Source organism: Rhinoraja longicauda, chromosome 4 (assembly GCF_053455715.1).
Source record: "Rhinoraja longicauda isolate Sanriku21f chromosome 4, sRhiLon1.1, whole genome shotgun sequence".
In the NCBI taxonomy this organism is placed as follows: domain Eukaryota; kingdom Metazoa; phylum Chordata; class Chondrichthyes; order Rajiformes; family Arhynchobatidae; genus Rhinoraja; species Rhinoraja longicauda.
This window is the reverse complement of record NC_135956.1, coordinates 90,823,387-90,836,353: the sequence shown is the minus strand read 5'-3', so window position 1 is coordinate 90,836,353 and position 12,967 is coordinate 90,823,387. Positions and strand designations below refer to the sequence as shown.

The 12,967-nt window shown below is 43.8% G+C and overlaps 1 protein-coding gene across 2 annotated transcripts in view; it reads left to right on the top strand.

Annotated features, from left to right (window-relative positions):
- The window catches only part of tmem71 (transmembrane protein 71), a 39,200-nt gene extending 26,538 nt beyond the window's left edge, over positions 1 to 12,662 (top strand). For both annotated transcript variants that reach the window (XM_078398746.1, XM_078398745.1), the window contains 8 exons: positions 589 to 792; positions 1,069 to 1,241; positions 4,155 to 4,346; positions 7,055 to 7,130; positions 7,231 to 7,295; positions 7,389 to 7,456; positions 9,942 to 9,966; positions 12,014 to 12,662. In XM_078398746.1, coding sequence (XP_078254872.1) covers positions 589 to 792; positions 1,069 to 1,241; positions 4,155 to 4,346; positions 7,055 to 7,130; positions 7,231 to 7,295; positions 7,389 to 7,456; positions 9,942 to 9,965 — 802 coding nt within the window. In that variant the 3' untranslated portion in view covers position 9,966; positions 12,014 to 12,662. The remainder of the gene's footprint in view (positions 1 to 588; positions 793 to 1,068; positions 1,242 to 4,154; positions 4,347 to 7,054; positions 7,131 to 7,230; positions 7,296 to 7,388; positions 7,457 to 9,941; positions 9,967 to 12,013) is intronic.
- Positions 12,663 to 12,967: the final 305 nt, after the last annotated feature.

Sequence of the window (12,967 nt, the reverse complement as noted above, 5' to 3'; positions counted from 1 at the left end):
TCATATGTTGAAAGACTGGAGCGACTAGGCTTGTATACACTGGAATTTAGAAGGATGAGAGGGGATCTTATCGAAACGTATAAGATTATTAAGGGGTTGGACACGTTAGAGGCAGGAAACATGTTCCCAATGTTGGGGGAGTCCAGAACAAGCGGCCACAGTTTAAGAATAAGGGGTAGGCCATTTAGAACTGAGATGAGGAAAAACGTTTTCAGTCAGAGAGCTCTGAATCTGTGGAATTCTCTGCCTCAGAAGGCAGTGGAGGCCAATTCTCTGAATGCATTCAAGAGAGAGCTAGATAGAGCTCTTAAGGATAGCGGAGTCAAGGGGTATGGGGAGAAGGCAGGAACGGGGTACTGATTGAGAATGATCAGCCATGATCACATTGAATGGCGGTGCAGGCTCGAAGGGCCGAATGGCCTCCTCCTGCACCTATTGTCTATTGAATGAAGGAGGGTCTTCTGAAGAAGGGTCTCGACCCGAAACGTCACCCATTCCTTCTCTCCAGAGATGCCGCCTGTCCCGCTGAGTTACTGCAGCATCTTGTTTCAATTAACCAACATGTGCTTTGGGTGTTGTTGCTTGCAGCATTTCACTGATGACCGGTGAGGGTTCATGTTCGCCCTGCCGTCTAAACCCTCTGACCGGCTCCCCCTGCCTGTGCCGGCGCAGCCCCCGGCTCTTGACAAACGGCTACTATGACATGAGTGATGAGAGCTTCATGGACGAAGAAGGCAATCTCACCCTGACTCCATCCAAAATAAATATCAGCTACAAAGAAAATCTTGTGCGGTAAGTGTGGATGTCCATAATTAGTATGGTAAACGTCATCATGCCATCATGCAAACCAACCTGCCTTCCGTTGATCGCAGGACATCCGAGATGTCCTCGTTCTTTAGGGAATGGGGGTTCCACTCTTTCATCGTAGATGAGTCCCTCACACGTGTCTCCTCGGTACCCTAGTCGCAACAGGGACACAGTCCCCCCTAAGCCTTACCTTTCACCCCAACAATAGGTGGATGGTAAGATGGATGATGATTTCTCTAACACAGGTATCCATCCCTGCAGAATTTTCCGACGGAGGAGAAAGGCTCGCCGATCCTTTGCAAGTCTCTTCTCCATCGATTCGTCCAGTGCATGGTTGAAGAGCAGTCTTTTCAGCAGATCCAACTGTCCTCTTGCAGAATCTTCATGGATGGGTGATGAAAGTGACTTTGACACCAGCTTCACCAATATACATGGTATGTTATCATTGTTGATGCAAATCAATAGAACATAAGACTGCAGTAATATTATTTCTCATAGTAATCGAACATAGAATAGAACAGCACAGGAACAGGTCCTTCGGCCCACAATGTCTATGCCGATCATCATGCCAAGACCAACTCGTATCTAAGACATGATCCATGTCCCTCCATTCCCTGCATATCCATGTGCTTTTCCAAAAGTCTTCAAAACGCCACCGTTTAGTTTAGTTGAGATACAGCATGGAAACAGGCCCTTTCGGCCCACCGGGTCCGCGCTGACCAGCGATCCCCACACATTAACACTATCCTATACCCACTAGTGATAATTTTTACAATTACCAAGCCAATTAGCCTACAAACCTGCACGTCTTTGGAGTGTGGGAGGAAACCGAAAGTCTTGGAGAAAACCCATGCAAGTCAGGGGGAGAACATACAAACTCTGTACAGACAGCACCCGCAGTCGGGATCGAACCCAGGTCTCCGGCGCTGCATTCACTGTAAGGCAGCAACTCTGCTGCTGCGTCACCATGCGGCCCATTACTTTGTATCTCCCTCCCTTCCATTAACTTCATTTATACCTCACGCTGCCTCGGCAAGGCCATCAGCATAATCAAGGACCAGACGCACCCCGGCCACTCCCTCATCTCCCCTCTCCAATCGGGCAAAAGGTATAGAAGTGTGAAAACGCACACCTCCAGATTCAGGGACAGTTTCTTCCCAGCTGTTATCAGGGAACTGAACCATCCTACAACAACTAGAGAGCAGTCCTGAACTACTATCTACCTCATAGGTGATCTTTGGGCTATCTTTGATCGGACTTTACTGACTTTACCTAGCACTAGAAAGTTATTTTCGTGTATCTGCACACTGTAAATGGCTCGATTGTAATCATATATAGTCTTTCTGCTGACCGGATAGCACGCAACAATAGCTTTTCACTGTGCCTCTGTACACGTGACAATAAACTAAACTGAAGGACCAGCACTCCCAGCAGTGTGTTCCAGGGACTCACACATCTCAGTGTGTAAAAAGAAAACATGCACCACACATCTTCTTTAAAATTTGCTCCTCACGCCTTACAGCTCTGCCCTCGAGTACGTGATATTTCCATCCCGGGAGAGAGGGTAGGCAGTTAAGACCTATCTCTGCCTCTCATAATTTTATATACTTCTATCAGATCTTCTCTCAGCCACCGGTGTTCCAGCGAAAACAATCCAAGTCCATCCAACCTCTCCCTGTAGTTAATACCCGCTAATCTAGGTATCATTCTGGTGAACCTCCTCTGCATCCTTTCCAAAGCATTCACATTCTTCTAATTCCCGGAATGGCGGGACTGTCATATGTTGAAAGACTGGAGCGACTAGGCTTGTATACACTGGAATTTAGAAGGATGAGAGGGGACCTTATCGAAACGTATAAGATTATTAAGGGGTTGGACACATTAGAGGTAGGAAACATGTTCCCAATGTTGGGGGAGTCCAGAACCAGGGGCCACAGTTTAAGAATAAGGGGTCCATTTAGAACGGAGATGAGGAAATACTTTTTCAGTCAGAGAGTTGTGAATCTGTGGAATTCTCTGCCTCAGAAGGCAGTGGAGGCCAATTCTCTGAATGCATTCAAGAGAGAGTTAGACAGAGCTCTTAAGGATAGCGGAGTCAGGGGGTATGGGGAGAAGGCAGGAACGGGGTACTGATTGAGAATGATCAGCCATGATCACATTGAATGGCGGTGCTGGCTCGAAAGGCCGAATGGCCTACTCCTGCACCTATTGTCTATTGTCCATTGTCTATTGTGTAGATCAGTCATGATCCAGGCCAGTCTTCAGACTGACATCCTATGGAATGTGTCTGGCACATGCGTGGACGTAGCTTTATTGATGATATTAGAACAATCGAGATGGTTGAGAGCGTGGGACTCTTTCTCAGCAGTCTCCAATGCTTATGGCTAATAAAGAACTTAATATGAAGTTAAACGACTTGTCGTCACTACAACTTCTTACGGAGTGGGATGACCAAAACTGCATGCAATACTCTAAATGCTGCCGGACCCAAGTCCAATAAAATTGCACCATATAATCACCAATAAAAAATCCAGGTGTGGGATATGGATATTTCCTGTGGGATATGGATATTTCCATATCCTATGGAGAAGTAAGGCAGGAGATTGGAGTTAAGAGGGAAAGATAGATCAGCCATGATTGAATGGCGGAGTAGACTTGATGGGCCGAATGGCCTAATTCTGCTCCTGTCACTTATGAACATGAACACCCGGAGGAAACCCACACGGTCACAGGGGGAACGAACGTGCAAACTCCACACAGACAGCACCCAAGGTCAGGATCAAGTCAGGGTCACGCTGCGAAAATGGAGAGGATGAGACGAAGCTTCTTCCCACAGGCCATCAGGACTGTCAACTTTTATAACCCCAGAGACTAAATATTTGTCGACACTAATAGTAACTTATTAACTTTATTTATATGCTGTAACTGTAATTCTTTTTTGTGCACAACCCGCAGGCATTGCCACTTTCATTTCACTGCACATCGTGTATGTGACAAATAAATTTGACTTGACTTGACTTGACTTGGGTCTCTGGTGCTGTGAGGCAGCAGCACTACCAGCTGTGTGACTGGACTTAGATTTTAGATTTAGAGATACAGCGCAGAAACAGGCCCTTCGGCCCACCGGGTCTGCGCCGCCCAGCGATCCCCACACACTAACACTATCCTACACCAACTAGGGACAATTTTTACTTTTGCCCAGCCAATTAACCTACAAACCTGCACGTCTTTGGAGTGTGGGAGGAAACCGAAGATCTCGGAGATCTGAAGTTCTGCCCCAGTTCAAATGTTTAACAAAGGAAAATGCGTCCGTGACTGAAATGACAGAACTCACTGTTTGTTTTCAGGACAAGGCAGTGCCGTTTTGTCACCTACCAATAAATCCTGGTTGTTCGAAGATACGCTGCCACTAATTAATGCTGAGGCGTACTCCACTGAAGATCTACTGGGAGACAGAGCAGAAGGCATCTTGGAGCTTCCTTCACATTCCCAATTACATCCTGAAAAATACTGCTTCAACAAATCGCCGAAAAGCCCAGGTGAGGCAAGATACTTCTGGATGTAAGCAATTAAAAGTGACGCAAGAAAAGTGAATTATTCATGAATGTGAATTATTGAGACCCAGTGATTATTCATCTTCAGCTATTTTTGTTCTGTTGTATTTTGTTTTAATAATTTTCGGACCAATTTGTTGCATCTACAGTATCATTTCTTTATCAAAACTACACCAAAAACCTTAATTTTCAGGGTTTTTTTCTGCAGTGCACCGAATTAGTAACAGTTAGACTGTTTCAAGTCATGAGTACTGGAGCAATAAACAATAGGTGCAAGAGTATGCCATTCGGCCCTTCGAGCCAGCACCGCCATTCAATGTGATCATGGCTGATCATTCTCAATCAGTACCCCGTTCCTGCCTTCTCCCCATACCCCCTGACTCCCCTATCCTTAAGAGCTCTATCTAGCTCTCTCTTGAATGCATTGAGAATTGGCCTCCACAGCCTTCTGAGGCAGATAATTCCACAGATTCACAACTCTCTGACTGAAAAAGTTTTTCCTCATCTCAGTTCTAAATGGCCTACCCCTTATTCTTAAACTGTGGCCCCTTGTTCTGGACTCCCCCAACATTGGGAACATGTTTCCTGCCTCTAATGTGTCCAACCCCTTAATAATCTTATACGTTTCAATAATCACGTGGAGGAAACCCGCATACTCACAGGGACAACATGCAAACTCCACCCAGACAGCACCCAGAGATCAAGATAAAACCTGGGTCTCTGGCGCTGTGTGACAGTAGGTCTACCAGCTGCACCACTGTGCACCCCTAGTTTAATTTCCCACAGTCTGTGGACCCTAGTCCTAGGTCACAGTCTGTGTTGTCCTAGACCTAGATAGAGTGGATGTGGAGAGGATGTTTCCAGTAGGACCAGAGGGTACAGCCTTAAAATAAAAGGAGAAACCTTTATAATAGAGATGAGGGGAGATTTCTTTAGCGAGAGGGTGGTGAATCTGTGGAATTCATTGCCACATATGGCTGTGCAGCCCAAGGTGTTGGGTATTTTTAAAGCGGAGATTGACAGTTTCTTGATTAGTAAGGGAGTCAAAGGTTACTGGGAGTAGGTAGTAGAATGGGGTTGAGAGGGAATGACAGATCAGCCATGATCGAATGGCAGGGCAGATGCCTAATTCTGCTGAAGATAGACTCAAAATGCTGGAGTAACTCAGTGGGACAGGCAGCATTTCTGGAGAGAAGGGATGGGCGACGTTTCGGGTCGAGACCCTTCCTCAGACTGTGGAAAATGGCAGACATGGGGTATCCCTGGAGCCTGATCTTTACATGAATGAAACAAGTAATGAAGTAATGACAAAACTGAAGAAGGGTCTCGACCCGAAACGTCACCCATTCCTTCTCTCCTGAGATGCTGCCTGACCTGCTGAGTTACTCCAGCATTTTGTGAATATAATGTCAAAACTATGTTTGAATTAACAAATTAAATTTAATTTTTAAGTTTAGTTTAGTTTGGTTGGCCCGCCAACCAGCGATCCCTGTACAATAGCACTATCCTACACACTAGGGACAATTAACAATTTTACCAAAGCCAATTAACCTACAAACCTGTGCGTTTTTTGAGCGTGGGAGGAAACCAGAGTACCCGGAGAAAACCCACGCGGTCACGAGGAGAACATACATACCCCGTATACATTAGCACCCATAGTCAGGATCAAACCAGGGTCCCCAGCGCTGTAAGGCAGCGACTCTCCCGTTGTGTCACCATGCTGGTGTTGATTTTACCTATCATGGCTGCAGCTGGGTTTGGCCTGTGGAATAATCAACATTCTTATAGAAGGTCCCAGGCTCTTCTAATGACCGCGCCTATTTGGGTGTCATTACTTACAATCTACTGGAGGACCTTGGCAGGCCAAGCAGCATCTTGGGTGTCCCAATGTGGAAATCCAACGAAATGGAGGGATATGGATCAGATGCAGGCAGGGGATATTAGTTTAATTGGCATCATGTTTGGCACAGATATTGTGGGCCGGAGGGCCTGTTCCTGTGCTGTACTGCCTTATATTCTAGCTGTCCACGCCAACCATCGATCACCTGTTCACACTATCTATGTTCCCATAGAACTCTCAGTTCTGTGTTATCCCACTTTCACATCCACTCCCTCCACATTCGGGGCAATTTTACAGAGGCCAATTCACTTACAAACCCATACTTTGGGATGTGAGAGGAAACTGGAGCACCCGGAGGAAACTCACAGTCACAGGGAGAACATGCTAACCCCACACAGACAGCACCCAAGATCAAGATCGAAGCAGGGTCTCTGGCGCTGAGCTTGTGTGCAAATGTGTGCTTCAAGATTCCGTTGCAATGAATTGACTACGGTTCATAAATGATAGGAGCAGAATTAGGCCATTCGGCCCATCAAGTCTACTCCTCCATTCAATCATGGCTGATCTATCTCACCTTTCTCCTGCCTTCTCCCCATAACCGCTGACAACCGTACTAATCAAGAATCTATCTATCTCTGCCTTAAAAATATCCATTGACGGCGGCCTCAGCCTTCTGTGACAAAGAACTCCACTGATTCACCACCCTCTGACTAAAGACGATGACAATTTAATTATCACATTTTATGTTCTTTTAATCTCATACTATATTGTTTAAGTGTCATGCATTTCTAGTAAATAATTTTTTTGTGCTTTGTCCATTATTTGATATTTTTGTTTTTCCTTTCTTTTTCAGACTATATGACTATCAAGAATTTATTTTCCCATCTGATAATTTTGGCCCTCTCCATAAGTATTGCCATATTCACAAGGTCTGGTAATTTTGAGATTGGCTTAAAGCTTGATTATTATTTTCAATTTAGTTGTGAATTACACACTAACCTTCACAGACGTGTGCTGATTATTTTACAGATGCTTTCTTGGAGGGGTGATTGCCGCATTAATCATCACCATGCTGCTGTTTACCGCTGTGCTGAGTATGTAGAAAGTATTGGTCTGCCTTTTCCTTATAACTTTTCAATATTGTGTTAAAGCTGAATTCAACTGCATTAACTTTTTTTTTTAAACAGCTACAGCAAAGTCAGCATATCCCTGCTTTATCAAATCGCAAGAAGTCTTGCATCTCACACAAACTGAGGTAGGACAGCAGTTTATAGTTCATTGACTTTTCACTCTGATCAAAATGGGTTTAACGGTTTAACTGAAAATGCTTGTATCCTGAGGGTGAATTGGATGTTTGGGGGTCTGAATACAGAAATCACTGAAAGATGGAGACACAAGAAAAGCGCAGATGCTGGAGAACACAAAGTGCTGGAGTAACTCAGCGGGTTAGGCAGCATCCCCGAAGTACGTGTGTTGGGTAATGTTTTGGGTCGGGACTCTTCACCAGTCATGGAAAGAAAGTGGATGTGCAAAAGGTAACGATGATGCCTAATGGAATAGTGGCCTTTATCTGATGGGGTTGGGAATAAGAGAGATGGAGGCAATGTTAACAGGAAGGACTTTTTTCTTTGGAGCATAGGAGGCTGAGAGATGACCTTATTGAGGTGTACAAGATCATGAGGGACATAGAGTGAATGGTCACAGTCTTTTTCCCAGGGTAAAGAATTCTAAAATCTAGAGGGCATAAGCTTAAGGGGAGAGGAACCTTGGGATAACCTTTTCACTCGAAGGGTAGTCCTTATCTGGAACTGGAAACATAGAAACTTAGAAAATAGGTGCAGGAATAGGCCATTTGTTAATGTATATTGTAAATAACTGGGTTCTCAGCACTGAGCCTTGCGGCATCCCACTAATCACTGCCTGACATTCTGAAAGGGACCTGTTAATTCGTACTCTTTGCTTCCTTGTCTGCCAACCAGTTCCCTATCCATGTCAATACCCTACCCCCAATACTATGTGCTCTAATTGTACACACTAATCTCTTGTGTGGGACCTTGTCAAAGGATTTTTAAAAGTCCAGATACACCAAATCCACTGGCTCTCCCTTATCCATTCTATTTGTTACATTCTCAACAAATTCCAGAAGAATAGTCAAGCATGATTTCCCCTTTATAAATTCTAGAGGGTAGGAGCCAGAACAAGTCACAATATATTATTTGAGCTAGGGCTTTTGAAAGTAAAGGTAGACACAAAATGCTGAAGTAACTCAGCGGGACAGGCAACATCTCTGGAGAGAAGCAATTTTTTTTCCCACAGAGGGAAATATAAAATGAAATCATGTCCCCAATATCAAGGTCAATTGAGTATTTTAAAACCAAATTTAATATTTGAAGGCTGGGTTACTTGGGGCTATTGATCCAAGATGGGTAAATTGAATTAAATTAAATGCCAACCAAGATCTAATTAAAGTATAGAACTGCTCAAGGGGCTGAATGGTTTAGTCTTGCCCCTATTTATTACATAAGCATCCATAGAGCATGAGCTTTGTTGAAAATGGCCCCTATTTGTACAGAGAGGCAGACAAGTCACAGAACTGACCCGAACCCAGCGCACAGACTCATTGTATGAAAGCAATTAGTTTGTATTGCTAAGCATGAAATCAAACAGGAAATGTTGAAAATACTCATTAAATCAGGCAGCATCTGAGAGAAATGGTTAACATTTTAAGTTGAGCCCTTTCAGCAGAACCAGGAGGAAAGACGAGGCTGTGCTTTTCTTTGTAAATGTCTGCATTTTAATATTTGTTATTTTAAAAGCTCTGGTTTTAACAAATAGTTAAAATGGAAATGGTAGAATTGCAATGTGTTCCCACTTTGCTGCTGTTTCCTGGGCTTTGTCTGGTAAGCAATCAAGCCTCTAATTGACATAGAAGCCCAATGCCCCTTGATCTTCCTCTGGAAGAATGGGCACTGTGGGAACTGTACCCTGTGACAGCCGGCTTCAGAGCAGAGAAAGGCAAAGAAATACAAGTGCAAACATTGCTTCCTATTAAGTTCAGACACGATAATGTGGTTCCACTACAATCATTTTGTCAATATTGCATGGGCATGGACCCTGACTTTTTGTTTTGCATCTGCTCAACCTTTGGACCATTTGGTCAGAACAAGTAAGCTACATGGGGTGTCATTTTGGCTTGGTTGCTTAATGGCTTAAACTCCTGCTCTGAGTCTCCATCTTTGGACTAAAGTCCTAGATCCCAGTTAAAGGTTGAAGGTCGGCCATCAATTAGCTTCAAAATGCCTGAGTATGGCTAGCACTTAGGGTAGGATGGAGGATGGAGAGCTGAAAACGTACCAAACTCCCTTTCCTGATCACTTTGATGACTCCTTATAGAATTTAATAAAATGTGTTGTCAAGGACGACCCCTAGTTTGCCTCCACTTTCTTATTCCTCTATTTCCTGAGATAGTTGATTTCTTGCTGATGAGACCGCAGTTCTGAAGTAGCAATACTCTCTCATCTTCAGGACACCTTGAGATACTATGGAGAGGTCATATCTGGGAAATACTTGGAAAGATATCAGTTAATTTAAGTAAACATGATAAAAAGTATATTTATTTTTAATATATAAAAATATGCCCGACCTGCTGAGTTACTCCAGCATTTTGTGAATAAATCTATTTATTTTTAATTGTAGTTTTACATTGTACTTGATTTAATCTGTGCATCTTTCTTTTTAAGGAAATCACATCAACCCAAGGCTGAAGTAAGTTTTCAATAATGATTGATTGATTGTGTTTCAGAGAACTAGTTGGTGTAAATACAAAAACTAAGTTGTGATGTACTATCAGGATCCTATGTTTACTATTCTCTCCCTGCTGGTCACCCATTCCAGCTCTAGCTGCATTTCCTTAAGTGCAGGGTGACCACAATTAAACACATGTTGTTCACTTAACTGCGTCTCACAGATGTTGTGCAATGACTCTGCTTGGCACTCAGTGCTCACGCAAATGTAAACCTATGGCATTTCCTGCAGATGTAGTCATCTAGACTGCTCATGGCATTTTTATATCCCCACATGCAGCTGGCCATACAACAGGTAGGACTGAGCTGAGATTGATGGAGAAACATAGAAAAGTTCAACACAGGTACAGACCCTTCGGCCCATAGTTCTGTGCCAAACATGATGCCAAGCGAAACTAATCTCACTTACCTGTACATGATCCATATTATTCAATTCCCTGCCTATCCACATGGCTATCTAAAAGCCACTTAAACACCACTATAGTATCTGCCTCACCACCATCTCTGACACCGCATTCCAAGCACCAACCTCCCTCTGTTTAAAAGAAACCTTGCCCTTATACATCTGAATGAATGAATGAATGAATGAATGAATGAATGAATGAATGAATGATTGCTTTATTGTCACATGTGACAAGTTACAGGGAAATTCTTTGTTTTGCCTACCGTTGGTATGGAAAGAGTCATAGAGTCATAGAGTCCTACAGCACAGAAAGAGGCCCTTCGGCCCTTCGGCCCATCGTGTCCGCGCCGCCCGTTACCAAACACAGTCTAATTTTAATCCCATTTTCCCGCATTTGGACCGTAGCTCTGAATGTTGTAGCATTTCAAGTGCCCATCCAAATGCCTCTTAAACGTTGTGAGTGTTCCCGCCTCCACCACCACCCCAGGCAGTGAGTTCCAGACTCCAACCACCCTCTGGGTGAAAAAGTTCTTTCTCACATCCCCCCGAAACCTCCCTCCCCTTACCCTGTATCTATGTCCCCTCGTTGTTGAACCTTCCACCAGTGGAAGAAGTTCCCCGCCATCTACCTTATCTATGCCCCTCATGATCTTGTACACCTCGATCATGTCCCCTCTCAGCCTTCTCTGCTCCAGGGAAAACAACCCCAGTCTGCTCAGTCTCTCCTCATAGCCGAGGCCCTTCATCCCTGGCAGCATCCTGGTGAATCTCCTCTGCACCCTCTCCAAAGCTATCACATCCTTTCTATAATATGGTGACCAGAACTGTACACAATACTCCAGCTGTGGCCTCACCAGTGTTCTGTACAATTCCATCATTACCCCCCTACTTTTATATTCGATGCCCCGGCTAATGAAGGCCAGTAACCCATATGCCTTTTTGACCACCCTGTCCACCTGTCCTGCTGCCTTCAAGGACTTGTGTACCTGTACTCCAGGGTGCCAACAAAGGGCCACATAAAGGGTGCCGACAAAGTTACAAAGTATCTCCTTTGTTCAGAATGATTGCTGCAGTGCTTTATTTGGTAAGTGGGTGAGGATGGAGTTTAAATTAAGTTCAGTCAGGCATGAACACATTTCAAACATCAAATGGTGTGATGTTTGTACTTTTTACTCTTGATTTAAAAGACATTTGGACAGGTACATGGATAGGAAAGGTTTAAAGGGAAATGGACGAAACATGATCAGGTGGGACTCGTGTGGGTGGGGGATCTTAGTCGGCATGGGCAAGTTGGGCCAAAGGGTCTGTTTCTCTGCTGTGTAACTTGATGATTCTACAGGTGCTCCTCAGCTTACGATGGGGTTCCATTCCGAGAAACCCATCGGAAACCGAAAGTATTGTAAGTGCAAATACATTTAATAACGTGATCACGTGGCCGGAAGCAAGCGGCGGCTCGCAACGGGTCGCTGCCGTTTGCACCATCGCAAAGTCGAACTAGCGCAAGTCGAAACATCGTAAGCCGGGCGAGCACCTGTATAGATATAATGAAAGTATTATAATGTAATATCAAATCTTTCAAATAATGTAACTATTTTCTTTCAAACAGGTTTGTGAAGTGTCATTTCATCTTGACCCAAGAGTAAACCAATGAGAAATTTGGGAAAATCTGGACATTCTTGATCAGCTGGGTGCAAAGCATTTGGACTAAGTTGGCATTTCGGCTTTAAGAAAACCTTTTGAACTGTTTTTAGTTCAGAATTTAAATGAAAATGAAGATAAATCATTTCAATGATCATGGTGATGCGTTTAAAAGAAAAGCTCAATGTTAAAAGTTGAGTGTACATATTATCTCCTTAACCTCAACTAAAGGTTCAAAGCTTGGGTCTGATCCTGTTCCATTCCCACATATTTGCATTAATTTTTAATTAAAAAAAATAATCTGGTGATTTAAAAAATGTAATATGTAAAACAAAAACACATGAAGCCATCATCTTATATAAAACTAACCATAACTAGTTAATTAATGTACTCAAGGGGAAGGTACTCCTCTGTGACAACAGTGTCCCTAGTTCCATGCCAATAAGTTCACTAATCTGCCCACTGGTTCTTCAACAAGCTTCTCAATTGTGTTTAAAACAAGAATATCCAGGTGGACTCTTATCTGCTGCCTGGGTATTCATTTAGGATCCATTGAAGGCAGACGCTGCCATGTCACCTGTAAAATCCTGCTCCCTAACATTTGGACACGGCATTGGAGACCACCATGGGGAGAGGAGGGTGGAGGACAATGTGGGGGGGAGGGGGTGGGGGGGGGGGGGGGGGCAGAGGAGAACAAGGGTGGGCCTGGCATGGGATACTTTATAACTTTGTCAGCGCCCTTTATGCGGCGACCATTGCATACTCAAGCAAAGAATTTCACAGGGACTTGTCACATGTGACAATAAAGTATTCAATTCAATCTGGAAACCTTTATCAAAGTTGGAAATGCAGACAAATTGAACAGCAATCTGCAGTATTCATACTTATAGAATCATATGTACTAACTGACATCAACCAACTG